Source organism: Balaenoptera borealis (genome assembly GCF_965194805.1).
Source record: "Balaenoptera borealis genome assembly, chromosome: 6".
In the NCBI taxonomy this organism is placed as follows: Eukaryota; Metazoa; Chordata; class Mammalia; order Artiodactyla; family Balaenopteridae; genus Balaenoptera; species Balaenoptera borealis.
In genome coordinates, this window is record NC_138863.1 from 53661102 (window position 1) to 53684050 (window position 22949).

The 22949-nt window shown below is 33.6% G+C and overlaps 1 protein-coding gene across 2 annotated transcripts in view; it reads left to right on the forward strand.

Annotated features, from left to right (window-relative positions):
* The window catches only part of CWC22 (CWC22 spliceosome associated protein homolog), a 63466-nt gene that overhangs the window by 28511 nt on the left and 12006 nt on the right, over positions 1–22949 (forward strand). For both annotated transcript variants that reach the window (XM_082397516.1, XM_082397517.1), the window contains exons 5-14: positions 2557–2796; positions 7070–7198; positions 8749–8917; positions 9302–9355; positions 11598–11733; positions 11823–12029; positions 12121–12183; positions 16370–16474; positions 17748–17829; positions 21417–21477. In XM_082397516.1, coding sequence (XP_082253642.1) covers positions 2557–2796; positions 7070–7198; positions 8749–8917; positions 9302–9355; positions 11598–11733; positions 11823–12029; positions 12121–12183; positions 16370–16474; positions 17748–17829; positions 21417–21477 — 1246 coding nt within the window. The remainder of the gene's footprint in view (positions 1–2556; positions 2797–7069; positions 7199–8748; positions 8918–9301; positions 9356–11597; positions 11734–11822; positions 12030–12120; positions 12184–16369; positions 16475–17747; positions 17830–21416; positions 21478–22949) is intronic.

Consider the following 22949-nt stretch of genomic DNA (forward strand, 5'->3'; position numbering starts at 1 on the left):
ATATTTGTTTAAATTTTCTTTATGCTTAATAATAATCGCAGCTAGCATTAAATGGATGTTTTTAGGTGCCAGGCTTTCTAACAAGGACTTAATGTGAATTAACTCCTAATTGCAGTAAATATATGTCTCTTATAGATGAAGAAAATGAGCCTTAGAGAAGTTAAGTCATTTGTTTGTGTTTTAGAAGTGTATCAGTGGCAAGTCCTGGTCTCTCTGACTCTAGAGCCCAAGCTTTTATTCATTATACTGTACTACATGAGGAATTGGCTTATGTGAGTTTTTGAGATTGTTTACTGAATGAAAGCCATTTATATTATATGACATAGAGTGATCTTAATATTACTTTCCTACATAATGGCAGAGGGACATTGAGAATGAAGTTACCAGTCTGCAGTTTTTATCTAAGTATAAATTATTCTTACTTGAGTCTTGAAGAACTTGATTTCCCACCTTATTAGTCATCCAGTTTCAAAAACTTGCCTACCATGTTTTATTGTTCACCTAGTTCTATATCCTTTTTGATGTCTCTCTCACATTATCCACTCCATGACTACTGAGACTATAACCCACTAGAATTTTGATCAAATTTCTCCGCAGTTTGGAGTAGAGAAGTAATATCTCCAGTTTGGAGATATCAAACACATTATTTGATATCTGCAGCCAAAATTTCCTTCTCACTACTTACTTTCTAATATGTAACCAATCCTTAAATGTTAGATTAACCTCAAAAGCCAGGTTCATCTGCTGTTACCCTAATGACACCTTAATAAGAGCAGCTACTACCACCATAATTGGTGAGCTAGGTATTCTTGTATCTTCTCAAATACTGTCAAAACTCTTACACACTAGGTACTGTATCTCACAATTTAACATGTAAGGGATTGGGGTCTGAACTGATTAACTAACCTGAGGTTGCCATTACCCATCTAGTAGATGATGAAACTGAGATTTGAGCTCAATTCTGGCTCCAAAGCCCATGTTTATTTCCATATGCCCTAACTGTATTACTTCACTGTAACTCTGTGTTTGGTCCACTGTATGTATATAAAGTCTCATTTGATCCACACAGTCACACTGTGAAGTAAGCAGGTTGTGTATTATGTAGAATATAAAGGCTGTAGTACAAAAACACTTGAAGAGAAATACTTCTGTTTAGACTCAGAAGAATATTACTTCTGCACTCTAAAGGAACAAACACTATAATCATGTAAGGACATGATTTTACCAGCCAGTGAGCAGTCTTACCTGGCGTTTCTCAGAAGAATCATAACCAGTGTCAGTAAATCCCTTCTGTTGCTCTTCTCTTGGAACATTTTACATCTACAGTAAGAAGCAACTCAATTACAAATCTCTGGCTAGATTTCAGAGCACCTGCTTTTGACTAATTGGGGTTTCTGTTTGGAACCACTTTTTTCCCCCACTGTTCACATTGTCTTAGTAGGTACAGACTCTGTCTTCATGGGGCAATCACTGAGGTCTCTTTATACTTCGGTTTTAAAGAGTTCCTCCACAGCTGCCTGGGTAGGTGACTGCTTCTGTCTCTCCATTTATTAAGACATATTATCTCAGATATACCCTCTAGATTTAGCTAAATTCTGTTGAGTGGTTTCCTGGTAATGCAGTGATAATATGAAACTTGTTTTTATTTATTGTATTCATATAACTCATGGTTGCACAAAGCATGAGCAGAATAATCTGAGTTTCCAGGCAGTATAAGTAATAAACAGCCAAGTGGACAGACTCTTCTCTGGGGAAAGATAGCAAAAAGCAAGGCAACGCATTATTTCTTGCTCATTCTTGATAGTTTGGGAACATTAAATACCCTAATCATTTTAAAAGTGCTAACTTAAAAAAGGATAGTCACCTGCATTAGTAGGGAAAAGTTATTGTGCTAGAAAATGGTTTATTTTTTCACATTGTCTCAACCAGAAGCTTCTGATATTTTGAGATTTATAATAAATTACGAGTTCTATCAAGAAACAATTTCAAATGTTACAGTTTATTATAACATTCTTACTCCTAAATTGCCATTATTGGAGATAAACTCTGGTTTCTCCTTTATACAACTTATCATGTACATCACAGGCCAATTGGTCATCTTAAAACACTATTTTCACGTCACTCTTCCACTCAGAAACTAACATTAAAGATTCCTCGTCAGTTCCAGGATAAACAACTTAAAGTCTTTGCTTGTCTTTTAAGATTTCATAGTCTGACTTGAACTTATCTTTCCAACTACTGTTATATATGATTCTTTATTGTTTCTACTTATTCTGGCCCAAATACCCTTGCTCAGCTTTTCAGTAGTTATTCTGTCTTCTACTAGTTGCAGAATGCCATCCTCCATTCCCCCTCCCACCTTCCTACCTTGCCCCCAATGTAAATCCTGTTAAGCCTTGATGACCTAGTTTGTTACATTTTCTCTGTGAGGCACTTCCTTAACCACTTTTCCTTGTCTGAATTTGTGGCCCCCAAATGGTCTCACTCATTTGGTATGCAGTTCAGTTAAGAATGTAATTTGTATTGTCTTTTCTCCATTAACAAAATATATTACAGAAGTAGAGACCGAGAAAAACGCAGAGAAAGAGATGTGGATCGGAAAAGGTCCCGGAAATCTCCATCTCCTGGGAGAAGAAGCCCAGGACCATTGGTAACCCAGAGTTCCTCTGCTCAGGATGAACCTACTGCAAAGAAGAAGAAAGAGGAGCTGGATCCTCTTCTTACTCGCACTGGTGGAGCATATATTCCTCCTGCAAAGCTCAGGATGATGCAAGAACAGATTACAGATAAAAACAGGCATGTCAATATCACTAAGTATACAAGGCAGTGATACCCTCATTTAAAAAAAATCATCTGTGCTCTAATTAACCTTGGCTGCTGAGAATTTGCATGAGTCCACAATGATAGAGACCTCAAATTAGACTTCTTTCCTTCCTACCTTTAGAAGCTCCACTGGAGCTCTGCTTACTATTTTCCCTGACATTAGCTCATAAGCTCTTTATTTTTTGCATGAATGAATGGAAAAGTTTGAGGAAAGATCGCTTATCTTTTTTTTCTTTCCTGTTTTCAAGCTATTCCTTTAGTAGTTGCATGCATGCCTATTAGTAGTATCCATTTTTCGTCGATAATCAAGAGTAATATTGATATTTCAGAACTAAAATGGATCTTTCCAGTTGTACCAAACCAGGAGTCGGCAAACTTTTCCATAAAAGGCCAGATAATATCAATAAGTATTTTAGGCTTTGTGTATAAGGCCAGATAGTAAATATTTTAGGCTTTGTGCATTATTCTGTCTGTTATAGCTACTCCCCTTCGCCGTTGTAGTGAATACAGTCATAGATAAAATATGTAAACAAATGAGAATGGCTTTGTCCCAATAAAGCTTTATTTGCAAAAAACAGGCTGTAGGCTAAATGTGGCTCATGGGTGTAGTTTGCCAACACCTGTACTAACCTCTGAAACAGTTGACAGTTCTCTCTTTTCCCTCCTTTTCTTAGACCATAACATCTTAGACTATAGTTTTTTGCTACACTAAGGCAAACAATCAAAATTCATATATGACCATTCAACCTTTAAGTACCTTTTCTTCCCTTTGCAAAATAATTGGGATGAAGAGGAACTATGTAGGAAAGTGCAGCTAAGTTTTCAAGGCCTTTTCCTGTAGTGGAATGAGATAACCAGGAAAACTGTGGTCCAAGATTGAAGTGATCATTCAATTGCCAGGTAGTCAAGAAAAAGATTGGGATAGAAGATAGCTATGCTTTAAGAAAAACAGATTCCAGGTGAGTCAAGAAAGTCTTCCCACATCTTTCTTGGGTATTTTCATGGCAACTTGAAAGTACTTGAGAACCTTATATAAATGAAATCTAAATTTGTTGCAAGAATTAGCTAGAAGGAGAAATGTCATTTATATAAAATAAAGTATAAATATTTGAAACAAATTAAAGTTTAAAAAATTTATGAGCAGGGCTTCCCTGGTGGCACAGTGGTTGAGAATCCGCCTGCCAATGCAGGGGACACGGGTTCGAGCCCTGGTCTGGGAGGATCCCACATGCCGCGGAGCAACTAGGCCCGTGAGCCACAACTACTGAGCCTGCGCGTCTGGAGCCTGTGCTCCGCAGCAAGACAGGCCGCGATAGTGAGAGGCCCGCGCACCGCGATGAAGAGTGGCCCCCGCTTGCCACAACTAGAGAAAGCCCTCGCACAGAAATGAAGACCCAACACAGCCAAAAATAAATAAATTAATTAATTAATTTTAAAAAAAATTTATGAGCTAGAAGGGGGGCATTTAAATGACATTAAATTTAAAACTAATAAGTAAGTTTTTCTCTATGCGTCATATTCTGGCACTTGGTAGTGATGCCTGGAGTGGTATGTTGAGAAGGGATTGGGAAATGCCTTCTGTGGTTTGTGGGAGTTTCATGATCATGTCGGAATTCTGCTCTTACTGGAGGCAGTAGTGGCGGCATTAGTGAGAAGTGTTCACTGTCTCCAATCCAGTCCAAAGCAATCCTAATTGTAAAAGACCGGATACATTGTTGTTAATCCCGAAGTCTGACTTTCTTATAAAGTGGGCAGAGAAGAGTCCACAGTATATGCAATTTTAAACAGATTCTTGGAAGATAATTTTATATACAGTTGAACTCTGCTTATAGGCTATAAAAGGGACAGGAGAAGTAGAAGAGTAGTCATTGCTTTCAGTAGATACTAAATCAGGTTAAGTGTAGGTTTCCTAATTAAGAAGTACAAGTGTACTTGATTATCATCTGTTGACCAATAGGAGAGTTTGTGATTATGTATCAGCAATATCTTATTGATCAGGCTAATTGTTAAGCCATAGATCTTATTACTCTAGACAGTAGCATACTAAACGGTTGGGGTTAGGGGGCCGGAGGAGTCTTCCACCTTGGATGCAGGCAGTAAGGGAGTGTGTAATCTATAGAGAATTTAGAAACAGTAATGAAATTAACTGCAAGTCAGTCTGCTTTTTATCTTCAGTGTCTGCTGAGGACAATGTCAGTGATAAAATACTCTTTCTCACCACCCCTCCTTGGTATACCTGGTATACCACTCCAGAACAGGGGTTCTTTATTTTTTTTCTTTTTTTTTTTTTTCCATTGAAGTATGGTTGATTAAATATAAATTGTGTTAGTTTAAGGTATACAGCAAAGTCATTCAGTTATATATTCTTTTTCAGATTCTTCTCCATTATGTATTACAAGTTATTGAATATAGTTCCCTGTGCTATACAGTAAATCCTTGTTGTTTATCTATTTAGTATACAGTAGTGTGTATCTGTTAATCCCATAATCCTAATTTATCCGTTTCCCGCCTTCCCCTTGGTAACCATAAGTGTGTTTTCCATGTCTGTGAATCTGTTTCTGTTTTGTAGATAAGTTTATTTGCATTATTTTTTAGATTCCACGTGTAAGTGATATAATATTATGATAATAATATCTTATTTGTCTTTCTCAGTCTGACTTACTTCACTTAGTATGATAATCTCTAGGTCCATCCATGTTGCTGGAAATGGCAATGTTTCATTCTTTTTTATGGCTGAGTAATATTCCATGGTATAGATATACTACATCTTTTTTATACATTCATCTGTGGATGGACACTTAAGTTGCTTCCATGTCTTGGCTATTGTAAATAGTGCTGCTATGAACATTGGGGCGCATGTATCTTTTCGAATTAGAGTTTTCATCTTTTCTGTATATATGTCCAGGAGTGGGATTGCTGGATCATATGGTAACTCCATTTTTAGTTTTTTAAGGAACCTCCATACTGTTCTCCATAGTGGCTGTACCAGTTTACATTCCCATCAACAGTGTAGGAGGGTTCAGAACAGGGATTCTTAACCTACAGACTTTCAGGAGGTCCATGGATAGAATTCAGACAGTCCATGAATGTGAATGGGAAGAAAATTGCATCTTTAAAAATTGATCTAATTTAGCATTTCTTTCTATCAGGAATGTAGGCAACAGACCGTAGTATTAATAGACTATTTGTTGCAGATACCTCAAAATACTGTTTATGCTACTTGCAAATTAAAGAAGTTATCATGCCTACCACCACTTTTTGTTATTAATGTGTTAAGAAGCACGTAGAATACTATATCAAACTTTTGTCCTTTTCATGCTTTGAAAACTCTGTTTCAATATGATTGGTATCCTTTGTAATCCTATGTATTTATATATATTATTCTAAGAAGTTCATTACCTTCACCAGACTGCCAGAGAAGTATAAGAAAAAAGAAAAGTTAAGACTTTCTTAAGTTGAAATCATATTCCACAGAGAAATCATTATAAAAACCATAGAATTTTAGAGCTTTGAAAGACGTTAGATATTACCAAGTTCATCGTAAAGAAACCCAGTTAGACTAAATAATTTACCTAAGCTCTAAGTTAAAAAACAGTGTAGCCATCTAAGATTCAGCTGATAAACCTGTACGTACTGCCTAAATATAGAGATGTTCTTTAAGATACTTTGAACAGTCTTTCAGCCCCATGATTTCGTATGACTCTCCCTTTTCCTGTAATTAATTCTATTTCTTTATGGTTTAAAACACTTAATTTTGTTTTCTTGTCATGCTTTTGAGAAGGGACATAATAATAATTTCTTTTTCATGGCTTATATTTAGGTATTTCATATTGTAATTTAAAATAAAAAATAGTTGCTTTTATTTTAAAACATTTCCTTTGAAGACAAGTTTAAGTAACTTGTTATAATGTAAAATAAGCATGTACTGAATCTAACTAATAAATATTATAAACTGCAATATTCATGGACATAAGAACAAAATGTTATCCTTACATATCCTTGTATTACTTTATTATGTTATTAAAAGAAATTAGTCTGTACCTGAGTATCACATGTACAGAGAGTAAAATATGGTTTAGGATATAATCTGTGTATCCACATGGTCATATATTTTACTGCACTTTGGGGTCACTTTGTGAAAATGTTGAAAGTAAAGGAACACTAAGTATTTTTTATGTTATTATAACCTCTTGTTATTGTAATTGTTGAGTAAGTTTTCCTCTTTATTAAAATCAATTCTTTTTAGCTTAGCATACCAGAGGATGAGCTGGGAAGCCCTAAAGAAGTCCATCAATGGTCTGATCAACAAAGTCAACATTTCCAATATTGGTATTATTATTCAAGAACTTCTTCAAGAAAATATAGTTAGAGGAAGGTAAGCGTCAGCTATTTTATTTGTAGAATTTAATAGCACTTTTTCAAAGGAACATAATATCTACACGAATGATAATCATTGATTTATTATGCTACTTCATTTCAAAGGAAGTTTCAAGGAATATTTAAAATACAGTTCCTGTAAAAATGTAAGCTACTAACAAATAACTTATACTCCAATGTTAGAGATTATGTGGAATTTTTACTTTTTGAGAAGCTTTGATGTCACATAATAATTTTTACACATGTATTTGTTTACTGAATACTTCCAATAATTTTAAACTCATGAGGAATAATAAACGTTTAATTTTTTTATATATACGTAAAGTGCTACCTCAGACCAGTTTAATTTCTAATGAAAGCAAAGTGGGAATGTGAACGAAATGAGAAAGATTAGTAATAAATTTTAGAAAAGCAGAAGGGAATAACAACCATTTTCTGTGTGGTTTTTAAGAAGTTGTGATATTTTAAAGGGTCAGGAAATAGACATATTCTATATTCTATTTATTATTTTAAAATCTGAGGGCTGTTTTCCCATGTCATTTCATATGACCTTGATTCATCATCTCAAAACATTGGGGATATAAAGTAAGGTGTAGCAGGTTGTGGGAGTTAGTAAGGTGGCCAGGAGGCAGCCACTGTCCTCCGAGGTAGGGAAGAGCTCTCACATTTTACTCAGAAAGAACAGACTCAGAGAAGGGTAGATTAAGATCTTACAGTTTATAAGCTGAATTCTCTTTTCTCATTTTCTACTCTAGTGATTCAGATGTCATACCTAAACCTGATAACTATAAAGACATTGTTTTTGTGCCTTTTGACAATCCAATAATTAATTATTTGTCATTACATTTCTAAAAATAACTCTTCATTTAGCCCACTTTGTATCTCTCCTCTTATCAAATATATGTAGAAAAATGCCCATTTCAAAATGAGTTAGAAGGTAGAACCTTTTATTTTCCTGTCCTTGTTTTAGCGTTATTTTTGCAGGGCTTTGATTATGTCTTTATCTCTCTTAGGAGAATTCCATATTTCCACTTTTATTTTCAAGAACAATAGACTTACACCTATCTTTAAAGATGGAAACCGCCCAGATTTGTCTTTAATCCCAGAATTAACTTATATGAATGATGGGCCCATAGTGGAAATTTTACTTTAAGTTCGGTACTTTTGAAGCAGGTTTTTTCTCCCTTCATTTTTTGGATAAAGTTAAGCAAATTAATACAAGAAGTTAAAAACTCAAATTCATGATTCGGTGTAATGAACAGGAGCTGGAAAAGAGAAATTATACTTAGAAAATTTTTTGAAAAAAATGTTGTATTAAATCTATCTATTTTATATATGTACAAATTGAAAATTGTTTCCTCAAAATCAGTTTTTATTTATTAGTAAGACAAACTCTTCCCCTAGATAAGAGCGGTGAAAATTTAGTCCTGATTTAGTTTTTATGATGATTTACAGAGGAGTAATATAGCTGGATTTTAACTGAGTTTTTTTTCCTTCTAATTAAACTGGTGATTATTATTGACTCCTTTTCTTTTCTCTTTTAATCAGAGGCCTGCTATCCAGATCCGTTTTGCAAGCACAGAGTGCTTCTCCAATCTTCACCCATGTTTATGCAGCATTAGTGGCAATTATCAACTCAAAATTTCCGCAAATTGGAGAATTAATCCTCAAAAGGCTAATTCTTAATTTTCGAAAAGGCTATCGGAGAAATGATAAGGTATATATAATGGACTTGTAAGTAGACTGCTACACATGGCAGACTAATAAACCAGTATCAATTGTAGTGAGCAATGTTGATTTCTATGTAGGAATTCTTTTTAAAATTGCATGTTTCATGAGAACTTTTTTCTAGTAAATATTCCTGGCCTCTGATAATGAGCAGCAAAAATGATGGCATTTAACTGTTGAATTGTAACTGTTGATCCGGAAATGGCACTTTTTCATATGTATTAGTTTTTATTTTATAACTTTCTTACAAGTTAAAATTACCTTGCCTGTTACATATTTTAAGGAGAGTATGTAAGTGAACTGGAGACTCTGTAGATAAATGAAAATTGGTTTTAGTTTATAGATTAACTTTGTCCCTACTTTCTCTTTTCAGCCACTTTGTCTGACGGCTTCAAAATTTGTGGCACATCTTATTAACCAAAATGTGGTAAGTAATTATTTTCAAAATTTGGTTCCATTCAGTGACATTAGACCGCAGGCTTGATGCCACTTCAGTGACATCTTTGTTTTGATTTATAGTCCTTTGGAAAAGTATGTTGAATATTTTAATTTTAGAACTATAATAAGTGCATTTTTTAATATAAAGAGGAACCCAGGACAAGTGTTTTATCAAATTTATCTAACTCTTAATACTGTACATGGTTACTTTACTACACATTTTTCCTTCAAAGAGTGTAATGTGTTTTTTTGTTTTTTGTTTTTTAAAATTTTTATTTATTTATTTATTTATTTTTGGCTGCATTGGGTCTTTGTTGCTGCATGCGGGCTTTCTCTAGTTGTGGCAAGTGCGGGCTACTCTTTGTTGTGGTGCGCGGGCTTCTCACTGCAGTGTCTTTTCTTGTTGCGGAGCACGGGCTCTAGGTGCACAGGCTTCAGTAGTTGTGGCTCGCAGGCTCTAGAGCACAGGCTCAGTAGTTGTACCGCACGGGCTTAGTTGCTCTGTGGCGTGTGGGATCTTCCCGGACCAGGGATTGAACCTGTGTCCCCTGCATTGTCAGGCAGATTCTTGTCCACTGTGCCACCAGGGAAGCCCATGTAATGTGTTTTTATTTAAAAAGTTGCTATTTCTTCTTTTCCCTGTACCTAAGTGTTCATGAAAACCTAATAGCTGATATTCTTTAAAAAGAATGCTATTCCCCAGAACTGCATAGTATATGTGTATATTCATATATATAACTACATAGTATATGCATATATTCATATATTCTTAGACTCAGTTTATAAAATATTGTAGATTAAATAATTTTAATCTGTTTTAAATGCAGAAATTTATCATTTTATTATTTAGTTTTTGTGTTTATTTTATATTCTTCCACTGTTTGAGAGTTTTGATTTAGCTTCATTTTAAACGTGAAAATAGTAAAATTGCTCTTGTTCATGCTCACAGTTTTCCTTCAGATATATACTGTTGTTTTTTTAAATTATATCTATACATAAGGAAGAATTTTGAAGTCACACTTAATCTTATTTCTCTAACATTTAATAATATTTTAATTTTTTCCTATATGAAATTCTTTCCACTATTCACTTAAAGAAACCTTTTAGATTTTAACCTAGTCATATTATTACAGTGATAATTTTCTACTTAAGACCATGGAAACTTAATTTCAGATGTCTGTAAACCTAATTTCATAATCTATAACAGCACAGATATTATGTTTCAGTGTTTGAGTATATATTACACTTATATTGGAGATATTTTTGGCATTGACATAAACCAGTTAAAATGATAAATATTTTACATCTTCCAAACTGTGGTACTGGGCAGTGTTTTCTGTCCCTAACGTAAGACTTCAGCCTCGCCTGCCTTCCCAAAATAAAGGCAGTATGTATTTTTGATGTTGTGCTAAATGTAAGAGGATATTTTCCTGAGTTGAGATTTGGACTTTGTCTCTCTCCATCTCAAATAAGAGTCTAGTTTTAAAAAGGCATATATATGGTCTTTTGAACATGCTTCCTAAGTCCATTTTCTTTTACAGCAAAGCTCGTCAGTAGAACTTTATTCCCTCTCTACCTGGCATTGTTTATAAAATTCTAAATTTTGACCATGGCCAGTGTAGAGTTTGATTTAATTAAAAATAGAAGTGTTCAAAACCGTTGTTGTATGCTATAAATTACTGGAAAGATATTTTCTGAGAAAATTAGTATTTATGTAACTTAAGAACTATTTGCTAACAGAGTTGCTGAGAGAATGAATTGGGAAATGGATATAGAGTTGTGGTCATGGAGAAGGATATAAAAAGAATCATGTTACTGTTCTTCATATAGTAATTATGAAAATATCTCAGATTAAAAATTAGTAAATGACTTTTTAACTTATATTTTGAGGTTAATTATGGCATTTCCTATAGCTAATATATATTTCCTATATAGAGAGTATAAGAAGAATATTTCTTCTGGTGATAAATCATATAATTGTATCCAGTGTAGTAAATTAAGACTTTTGGAAAAATCATCAGAAAATTCTTAACAGATGCATAATGGAAGTGAAAGAAAAATTGTATCCCATATTTGGAGTATTTTTATGTACATTATAAATCTTTGCTCATCATATGTACAATATTATCACTGCAAAAGCTAGATTTACTAATTTTTAAAATGACCATCAGTAGTAGATTAATATATGTAAAAGCATTTTCTCTGTTCTATGTGTCTTCATTCTGTTCAAGGCTCATGAAGTTTTATGCTTAGAAATGCTCACTTTGCTCCTGGAAAGACCAACAGATGATAGTGTTGAAGTAGCTATTGGTTTTCTTAAGGAATGTGGTCTCAAATTAACACAAGTGTCACCAAGAGGAATCAATGGTAAGTATATATCCTTGGTTTGATATTGAGCTTTTATTTGAGTATTGTAATATGTATTGCTTATTTTCTTTTCTTTCTGCTTAACTTAGCTATATTTGAACGCCTTCGAAACATTCTCCATGAGTCTGAAATTGACAAAAGAGTTCAGTATATGATTGAAGTGATGTTTGCTGTAAGGAAGGATGGATTCAAGGACCACCCTGTTGTCCTAGAAGGACTTGACTTAGTTGAAGAAGATGATCAGTTCACCCATATGCTCCCTCTGGAAGATGACTATAATCCAGAAGATGTTCTTAGTAAGTCAGGGGTGGGTGTTGGGAAGTGGAGTACAAACAAATGTAAATATAGAAAATAAACACTAACTTAACTTTTAATTTTTTTTTTGAGATGTTTTCAAGATGGATCCTAATTTTATGGAGAATGAAGAGAAGTACAAAACTATTAAGAAGGGTATGTAGAATTTTACAAAATAATTTCCTTTGGATAAGTAGAAGCAATTTATGTAACGATATAGTACTGATAGAATGGTATAGATCACTGACCGCCACCTATTGAAATCTTTGCTCTATGAAGCCATTCTCTTCACTGTTTGCCCATGCATTATTTTTCTCTCTAGTGCTTATCCATGGTATTAGTTCATTCTAAATTATTTAACTCATTTTCCCTCTCCTCTTTCTATTTAATTATGCAGCTCTTAAGCTTCATCCCTCTTAAGAAATATTCATGTATTACCAATGGCCTTTATTTAACTTAAATTGCCACCCAATTTAATATTCAATTCAGTGCTGTACTTTATTATAAAGTTCTATACTTCATTATTTGTTGAGGGCAGGTTGATATTTTTCTGATAAAATCAGTCACAGTGCTAGATATGGTATTGGTATTTAATATACTTAATAAATGGGTAAATTGGTTATTTTATCATTTGTACATCATTAGTATATTGTAAGCACTAACTTTGTACAGATACTGGTTTGTATTTTGTTTTTGCCATTACTAGCTTAGTCACCTAGAACAAATTACTTGTTTGATGTAAGAGTAAATGTTACTTGTTTGTGTAAGGATAAATAAAACACAGTGTTTTATATTGCCACAGACCATGTATTTAGACACTGGTACTGCGGGGTCTTTTGGGGTTTTTTTCATGTGTGTTATTATTTTTCTTCTAAAGCTAATATCCAGAGTTACTTATATCATTCTATTATATTCTGTTACATAATTATATATATTATATATTATAATTATATAATAATTTCATGGGTTTATTTCCCTTGAGTTGTGATTTTACCTGACAAATACTTGCAGCTGTGAAAGCTCCTAGGCAGAGAGAGCAGAGACGTAGAACTGTCATTGCTGCAATCTATGCTTTAGTCACGCTTAGAAGTGAAATGTTGAAGGGTAAAGGTGTAAGAAGCTTCCAATTTTATACGTTATCCTAAAAATCTGGTACAGCAAATAGGTTTCTCTCTTTAGTTGCTGTTTTCCTAGGGGGGTTTCACTGCAACAGCCAGATTCCTTTTTCTCTAATAAATTTAGTTTCCAAACATGGAGAAACCCCTTAAGCCCATTTTCTTCTTTTCTTATGAACTTCTTTTTCTACTGTCTCCCTAAAAGACGGCAAATGATTTTGTGGATTCTTATTATACCTGGTATGGTTTTGTTTATTTATTTTTTTTTTTTGAACTTGGGAATTCCCCATCCATTTCTTTAGGTTCTTGGCAGTTGGCCAAGAAAGTTGTACTTTATTACAACATTTCTTAAATTCTGTGGTCTCAAGATCCCTTTACACTCTTAAAAATTATTGAGGACTCCAAAGAGCTTTTGTTTATGTGAGTTGTATCTATTGACATTTACTTATTAGAAATTAAAACTGAGAATATAAAAAATATTAGATCATTTCAAAATAATAATAAACCTAGTACATATTTGCATAAGTTACATGTTTTTATGAAAATAACTACAAAAAGAAATTTAAGAAAAAGAATGGCATGTTTTATATATTTTGTGCAGTTTAATGTCTGGCCTAATAGGAAACAGTTGGATTCTCATATTGTTTCTGATTTCAGTCTGTTGCAGCAGGTTGTTTTGATTGAAATATATGATGGAAATTTAGCCTAACCACAGATACGTCGTTGGAAAGGGAGGAGTATTTTAATAGCCTTTTCAGAATTATAATTGTGTATATTTCTGTTTAATACTATTCCAATTAATATTTAATAGCTAGTAGCTTCTTAATGATTTAATTGCATTGTGAAACCTGAAACAATATCCACGAATTTTCATACTTTGTTAACATTAAAATCCATTGGCCTGTCACTTTGAATGGATCTTTTACTCATGTGTGATTTCATAACATGTTGCATTGGTCATTTGGAAAATACTGATTCACTGAATTATTGACATCTTCCAAGTATTAACATGTTAACATTTTCAAAATTAAATTGACACATTAATACAATGTCAAGAAATCACATTTATTCATATTACCACCTATCTTATCAAAAAAGTCTAAGTATTGGGAAGCTGTCAAGCTCACAGGGATGGATACAAGTTTTCCAAAATTCTAATTTCCTCTTGAAAACTCTTAATTTGATCATGGTGGCAAATACCTGAAAATACCTGTGTTCCTTTTCCTTGAAATGATAGTCTCACTTTGTTTATATTTGAGAAAATGTCTGGTAAATACCTAACAACTCTAGTTTGTCTGCCATTCTTTCCAGTAAAAATGAAAAATATGGCTAATTCATCTTGCAACTCAGTCACACAAGTGCTTTTCCTCGAGATAGCCACCACCATTGTACATTTGTCTTTAACAGAAGTGCTATATATGAACTCCATATTTTCTTACTCAGACTATTATAAATGCCAATACTCAAGGGCTAAGATTTAACAAAATTAATAATTTTATATTTTTTCTTCAAGGGCATTCTTAAATGAAACTCTGTGTGTGTGTGTGTGTGTTTTTTCCCCTACTACAATAGTGTGGCAGTAAAGAGTACAATGACTGCTAGTGCAGTTCGATACCTTGATTTTGCTCAGGATGCAGCAAGTTTTAACCCCTCTTGCTTTTGCATCATCATTTCAGATGTCAGCACAGTGAAAAGGCAGATAATACCTTGGTATTATTATGAAAATAGTTTGACCTCACAGACTACCTGACAGGTCTCAGTGATTCCCCCCAGGACTCACAGACCATGCTTGGAAGCCACTGCTTTATTCAGTTAATAAAATCCAGTTGTCATGGCCTAAGTGATTTCAGTAAGTAGATCTTAAAGTGAAGAGATAAGGAGAGGATGATGTAAATGACTAGACAATCCATTTGACCTTAATTCTTTCAGAAAATGTTCTAGAGTTGGCATTAAAAAATAGCTGCAGGAGGAAGTGGGCACAGCTTTAGTAATTAGCACCTTAGAGTGACCCAGGTGTACTTGTGTTTTAGGTCTTACAGCATTTGGGAAAACAGCAGGAGTGCCTGTCTTCCTACTATTGAATACTAAACAGTTTCCTCTTTTAAAGGTCTGTCTAAGCCACATTATGTCATAATAAACTAGACACTTCAGATCATTTCTTGAAGTCACAATTTATTAGAAATATTCTCAAGGAGACTTGTGTGCCAGCTAAGGGCTGAATGACAACTCTCCATTTTTGTAAAATGATTTGTTTCTCACGGTAGGAAGTTCTCTGCTAACATTAAGTATTACATGTGGCTCCTGATGTATACTACTTGGTTAAATATAAGGAAATTAGAATTTTCCTAAAACTTAGTTGACCCCAAAACTATATTAAGTCCTGTCCGATTATAATAAAAATGCAAAAGTGAATTGTTGTCTAGGTTTGTAAAATCTTTGTCAGACAGATAGAGCACATACCATTGGGCAAAATACGATTCTAGTTTTTGTCATTTATTACTATTAACATGATGACTGGCCTTATGTAGTCTCTTATTTACATCACTGTTTTCGCCCAGTTCTTAATGTGACATGTATTTTAAGAAATGATATTCCAATGAAGTGCTCATCTTACCAGTTTTTCTTAAAGGCCTTTAAACTTCCGTTTCTGTTGTACATATGGAAAGTCTATGGATTGATTGTAATGTTCTATTTAATAAGTATACATTTTAATACAAATCTCACCACTATTTATGTAAAGTGAATGCTAAATTACACGATTTTTTCTTCTCCCTTCTTTGTCTTTCAAAAAACACTCTTAGCCTAAATTCTTGTTTTCTATAGCTAGCCTTAGCTTCTTACGATAGATTATCTTCTTTCTGATGATGAACTAATAATATTTTGACTCCAATATGCTAACTTCTCTGCCTAGTTTATCGTTCCAGTGCTCTTGCTCTTTTGGAAAACCTTCATCTGCTTTTTCTTTGTTCTTCTCATCCCTTGCTTGTTTCATGGCCACTTTCTATCTGGCAGAAGAATTACACATACGGCTTTCTCTAGTCAAATTAGTTACAATGCTCTCTGAATACTCAGGGAATAACATGAGGCCTGTGTGATCATCTTCGCTGGTTGATAAACTGTTAACACCACTATGGGTTGCAGTGAACTGAGAATTATCTTCTTGGAATGAGATGCATTTGTATCCCTTGCTCATTCATATTTTCCTAAACCTATCTTTGTTCTTTTAGAAATTCTTGATGAAGGAGATAGTGACTCAAACACAGACCAAGATGCTGGGAGTAGTGAAGAGGAGGAGGAAGAAGAGGAGGAAGAGGGAGAAGAAGATGAAGAAGGTAAAAGTATAGCTTATTCAAATAAGACTGTAAAATACTCCCAAGGTAATCTACTGTAGTCCTCTAAAACAGTGGCTCTTAATCTGTGGAGGGTTGCAAGCAATGCTGCTGGCATCTAATGGGTGAAGGCTGGAGATGCTGTGAAACATGCTGTGAGTCATAAGACTGCCCCCCACAGCAAAGTACCAGTATTGCCAAGGTTGGAAGACCCTGCTCGGAAAGCATTAAACAAGGAAATTCATTTTTTAATATTAACATAATTTTAACTTGACACTTTATGACTTTGATTATAAACTCTGAAAAAGGTACATTCATGTTGAGGGCATGTGATTTATGTTACCCTGGCATGAATGTAACAGATGAGAGTGACTAGATATTTGCTCTTTATGTTGGAAAAATAGAGTGGGGAGGCCCAAAGCTATATTTGAACAGAAGCAGGCATGATGTTCTTCCTCTTCAGCTTTGATTATATTATTTCACAGGAAAATAAGCTCAGAACTTTACTTTGGTTAAGTCTCAGTTAAAACATCAGAACATACACTGGTCAATATTTACTTACATTACATATTTGAAAATATTAAAAGTATATCTTTCCCTTTTAGGGCGTAATGTTCTGTCTTAGAGTATAGTAGCTCTTCTACAACATAGTTTATAAAAATGAGTTTGATTTTTTCCATTGTCTTCCTCATTTAAAACATCTCCTAACCATGTACTACATTTAACTTTAGCATTTCTTTGATTTAATGTGAAAATACTATTCCAATAAAAACTATTAAATGTTTATAAGGAAAGTTTTCATGCGTTAGGTAAGAGAAAATTTTAACAAATATTCATATTTCTATTGGACCCATTAAACCTGTCATGATGATCCAGTGTTCTCTGAAACTGAATTTCTACCCATAAGTTACAGTTCTTTCAAATTATCAAGATAACGGTTTATAAATATGGAAATAATGTTTTACCAAACAACAGCATGAGTGCAGCCTTTTATAATGTCTAAATGAGCAGGTGACACAGAAACAAAAATAGTTTTCCTGGCTTGGTTCTGGACTTCTTTGAGCTGAATAAACTTATTAAAATACTCTAAGATATGGCAAAAGACTAGAAATAGTTACTTTGAATTCTGTAAATACTAACTTATACTGTAGAAGAGAGTGTTATTATTATTAAACTCATAGATTCTAAATAGATTATGAAATATTATTATACAGGGATACATTTTCAGTTCACATTTATTTGTGTAGTTTTATAATTTGGTTATGTTTAATTTCAGGACAAACGGTGACTATTCATGACAAAACAGAAATTAATCTAGTCTCATTTCGTCGTACAATTTATCTTGCTATTCAGTCAAGGTAAGATACTGTAGATCAGTTGATCCTTATTTTTGACAGGGGATGGGCAAGCAGATGGGATTTTTAGAATCTGATAACAGAAAACTAGATACTATTGCAGGGATTCTCAAACTACTTGCCTCTACCCCCATCCCAAGCCCCAGTTAATAGATTCCTACTGTTGGTTCTTCACCTCAAGAGTAAATTGTCTTTACTTATCTGTTACGTAATTAAATGTTTTTCTTTTTAAAGCTATGTCATTTCTTATATTTAAATATCACTAATAACCTGAAAACAATTCTACATTACAGAGTTAGCAGAGTATTTAATTGTGTAGTGGAAGTTTAATGTTTTATTTTTTTTAAATTTGGTTTCTAACTCTAGCTCTAAGCAGGGAAACACTGTTATGATGACGTATGGACACTGATTTGTTGTGCAGATGGAAATGAATATGAACGGAAGTAGGCATTAGGAAGGTTTTAAGGACCCTTTGAAGTAATGTTAAGCAAGAACTACTATGATGTCATGAAAACAACCATTCCCTTTGAAGGCAGTGACTTTGGTTTTAAAGAGAAATAAATGGAAATATTAAATGCTTAGTACATCTGTTGTTTCGAATGGTAATCAGCCTATTGATTTAGTGGGCACCGTGTATATTTTACAGTGGAGAAGGAATATTTTCTCTGTTTTGTTTTGTTACTAGGTTTTGTATATTTCCATTTAGTATGATGTAATAGCAAAAATGATTCATAAGTAGGAGTCGTCTTGTTTTCAGTCTGTCTGAAAACTTTTTGGCTTAGATTTGTCTTCAAAAAGAGAAATTCGTCTTTAAACAGCAAAACATTGCTAAGAAATTTTTTTGGTTTACCCTTACATGTTTCTTTGCCTTTCACATGAAAGGAAAAACTATTAAATGTTTTTTTATACAAACTTAAAAGTGAGAAATTTTTGTTTTAAGTAGCTATTCTTAGAGTTTGACCTTTTTATTTGTTTGTCCTTTTTTTTTAGGAATTCAATAGTAATCAGTTGTAAAGAGCAGATTCCCTGCTTTAATATTGCTATTAACACTAACTTTGAAGAGTCACAGTGGAGCTCTTTGAATTATTATTTAAAAGAAACTTTGTTTTTTAAGCGATCTAACCTTGATAACCTCTGAATCACACAAAAAGATTTGAAAAACTAAAACATTAGACAAGTGACAGCCACTATTATATAGCGGCACCAATTCTAGTAACAGTACAATAAGTACTGTCTTATGTGTTATTTGTTAAGAGTCTCAGCCCCTAAATGCCTAGTAAAAATAATTTTAGGAAGTAAACACAACTTTGATAAAAAGGTGTTTAGAAGACTTGGTTGGGAGACTCATGTAATGGGATTATAAAATGTAAAAAAGTTACCAAATATTATTCTAGATGAATAAGTAATGTTGGTCATTAAAACAGCTAAAGTGGTTTACTTTATCTTTTTAAAGCAACAGTACTCAGTAGTAATGATGAGTTCAGTTAGATACACGGAAAGATTACTAGTGGAAATTTAAATTGGTGCATTCTTTATGGAAAGCCTTTTGGTAGCATGAATCAATGGCTTAGTTTGATTGCCATTTGACCCTTCTTTTTCATTATATTTCTTAAAGAAATACATATTGACAGAGAATTATACACAGAATTGTTCAAAGCAAAAAGAGAGGGGGAGAGAGAGAGAGAGAATCTTATTGCCCAGTATGAATAATCAAAATGTTCAATTTATGCCACCATTGAAAATTAAGTTAATGGAGCATTGGTACTGATGTGCGCAAGTGGTCTGATTTATTGTTAGGTGGGGATAAAAACTAATAATATAGACTATATAATACCATGCTGATAGCATTATCTTAAGTATACAAATAGGTAGGCAGATTCTAGAAATAATACATTAACATAACACCAGTGGTTATCTTGAGAGGTTGGATTATTTATATAAACTGTTCACTTTTGGAAATCTTCTGAACAAAACCAAGTTCTGGCAACTGAACTATTTGGGGATTTTATTTTTTTACTTTCTTTCCTTTTAGACTTGTTGACTGACCTCAATAGTACTCTGATCTTCTTCTTAATGTTCTGGCTCCTTAAACAGTCTTCTTTTATTTATGGAAACATAAAACAACACAACTAGCTTTGCTATTAAAAATTAGACTTTCCTGGTGGTTCTTGCTTTTAAGTGATGTTGAAGCTGTAGCATCAGAGGGAGGTAGGACTATAATGTCCTCAACAATTTGAAGTTCCTTAGATTAGAGACATCAACAAACCATTTGTAAGCATGGCTTGAAAACTGGCATTGTGTAAAGTCTTTTTTCTTTCCCCTTCCCTCAGTCACTATTAGTTGTGTTAAACCTGGAATTCATTTGGTTTAAAATATCAAGCAAATTTAATTCATTTAATATTTACATTTAGTGCAACTTCAAAACAGTCATGCTAAGGAGTCACCAAATACTTTTAAAGTAAAACAGGAACAAGGGAAATAGACTGTCATACCTTCTCCCTTATTCTTCACTTACTATATAAAAGGAAAGTTGCAAAATTTTTCCATGACCTACTTGACTTGTTTTTCAGAAATTACAGGATTTTCTTCCTGAGTACTAATTCTGTTTTTAAAAAAATAAAAACTAGAAAATGTCACATCTTTTAAAATACTTTTTGGTATTGCTATATTATTGAAGTTTATCAACTACAGTGAACTATTTTAATCTTAGGGCTAGATATTGTTTAATATTATCTGTTATGAAAGCTCTTTCTTGATAGATTTCTTTTTTTCTTTTCAGTTTTTTTGAAATTCCATTCTACCATCTTGAATTATTACCCCTTTTGTGTTTATGAAACCCAATAAGTAACAGAAGCTGAGGAATAGAGATGAACTATAAAACTAAATTCATAATCATTATATTTCAGTGGGTGATTATTTTATACTGCTGTTATCAAAAGATATTAGCATTTTTCCTGAATCAAGTTCACACTGAGTTTGATAATTCTCTTAAGTGAAGCATATTGAAATATTTTTCATGTAATTTATATAAGTGTTGTATAAAAACAAATTTTTTTCTTTGTAAGTGATTTTGGTTATTTACTATTTTTATACTTAGTTTTTATATAATGTACAATAGAAGCCCTGTGTTTGGGTATGAATCAAGATAACTTGTAAAGGAGGTGATTAAGCACTGGATGTCATGCTGGGCTCCTGGAACATCTTTTACCTCTTCCTGACTTGGATCAGGAGAAGTGGAAATATTTAGCAGTGTAATAAAAATTTGCTTGCTTTCTGTGTCTATGGATTTGCACATTCTGGACATTGTATATAAATGGAATTATACTGTATGTGGTCTTTATGTCTGACTTCTTTCACTTAGCATAGGTCAAAGTCCATCCATTTTATACTGTAGTATGTATCAGTACTTCATTCTTTGCAGAGTTAAGAACTATGTCTTTTTTATATATACAATACAGTAATATGAAATTATAGTAAAAAAAATATTTAAAACAATTATTAAGGTAAGATTCTTACATATGAAAGAGTGCTACAGTTTAAATATGCTGCAGGTTTTTAACCTAACTATTGTGACCATTTTATCTCTACAGTTTAGATTTTGAAGAGTGTGCTCACAAGTTGCTGAAAATGGAGTTTCCTGAAGGTCAAACAGTAAGTTAATACTTTTTTTTCTATTAGGAAATACATACTGGTTATAAAAATGGTTAAGACAGTTAATAGGTTTCATGAATTGGAACAGTAACTCAGTACTGAATACTCATTTTTTAAAATGTAGGTTTTCTAAAATTTTAAAGTAACTCAAAACTTAGGAGTTCCAAGGTGCTTCATATATGCTACTCATTCCAGTAACTTAAATTGGCTGTTTGATTTGGCTTTGGGAAAAGGAGGAAGTCTCTCTGAACCACCACACTTTACACAAATTTCTGAGTGGTTGCCTATAAATCAAGTGGTGACTTAAATACAATAGGAAGTTTGTTCTCTAATGAATTACCTGGTCCGTCTACTTTATGCACTAAAACATTCTTTTGTCGTAGAAGTTGTGAAGATCACCATACATGTTGTTACATTTCTTTAATTGCATACAGAAGAATCTGTACCATTTTTTTCATTCATTAATTCATTTAACAAAATGTATTCAGCATATACTGTATGTCAGGGATTCAGCTGGCCGTAAAGTACATTTTAGCCCCCTCTTAGCCCATTAGTCTTATAACTAGTTAGTCTTATAACTCAGTATACTTCACTATTCAAAGTATCATGGAACCCTAATACCAAGGATAATAAAGACTAGATGGGTGTTTTTTTCTAGTTGTATTCTTATATATATTATTCCCGGTCCATCTGGATTTTAGATCCTTGGAACCTGAGCCAAGGCTTTCAGGGTTTTGTTTTTCACACCTTCCTTTACAAGTAGTAGACAGGTGCAGAGTGAATGTGTCAGCTCTACTAGGCTGTTTGGTTTCTAGTTCTTCTAAAAGATCTTCTTGACTATCTGAGCTAAGTTAACGTTAAGTGGAAGTCCTTTGTCTTAAGGCTTTATTTTTTTTTTTTTTTTTTTTTTTTTTTTTTTTTAAATGATGGAGCTAGGTATTTTTTTTTTAATTAATTTATTTCATTTTATTTATTTTTGGCTGTGTTGGGTCTTCATTTCTGTGCGAGGGCTTTCTCCAGGTACGGCAAGTGGGGGCCACTCTTCATCACGGTGCGCAGGCCTCTCACTATCGCGGCCTCTCTAGTTGCGGAGCACAGGCTCCAGACGCGCAGGCTCAGTAGTTGTGGCTCACGGGCCTTGTTGCTCCGCGGCATGTGGGATCTTCCCAGACCAGGGCTCGAACCCGTGTCCCCTGCATTGGCAGGCAGATTCTCAACCACTGCGCCACCAGGGAAGCCCAAGGCTTTAAATATGTTCTATTACAGGGATGGGCACACTGTGGCCCAGGCTCACTGCCCATTTTTTGTAAATAAAGTTTTATTGGAGTACAGCCGTGCTCATTGGTTGATGTATTGTGTGTGGCTGCTTTTGCCCTATAGCAGCAGAATTGACTAGTTGCAACAGAGACTATATGGCTACTAAAGCCTAAAATATTTACTGTCTGGCTTTTTACAGAAAAAGTTTCCCAGCC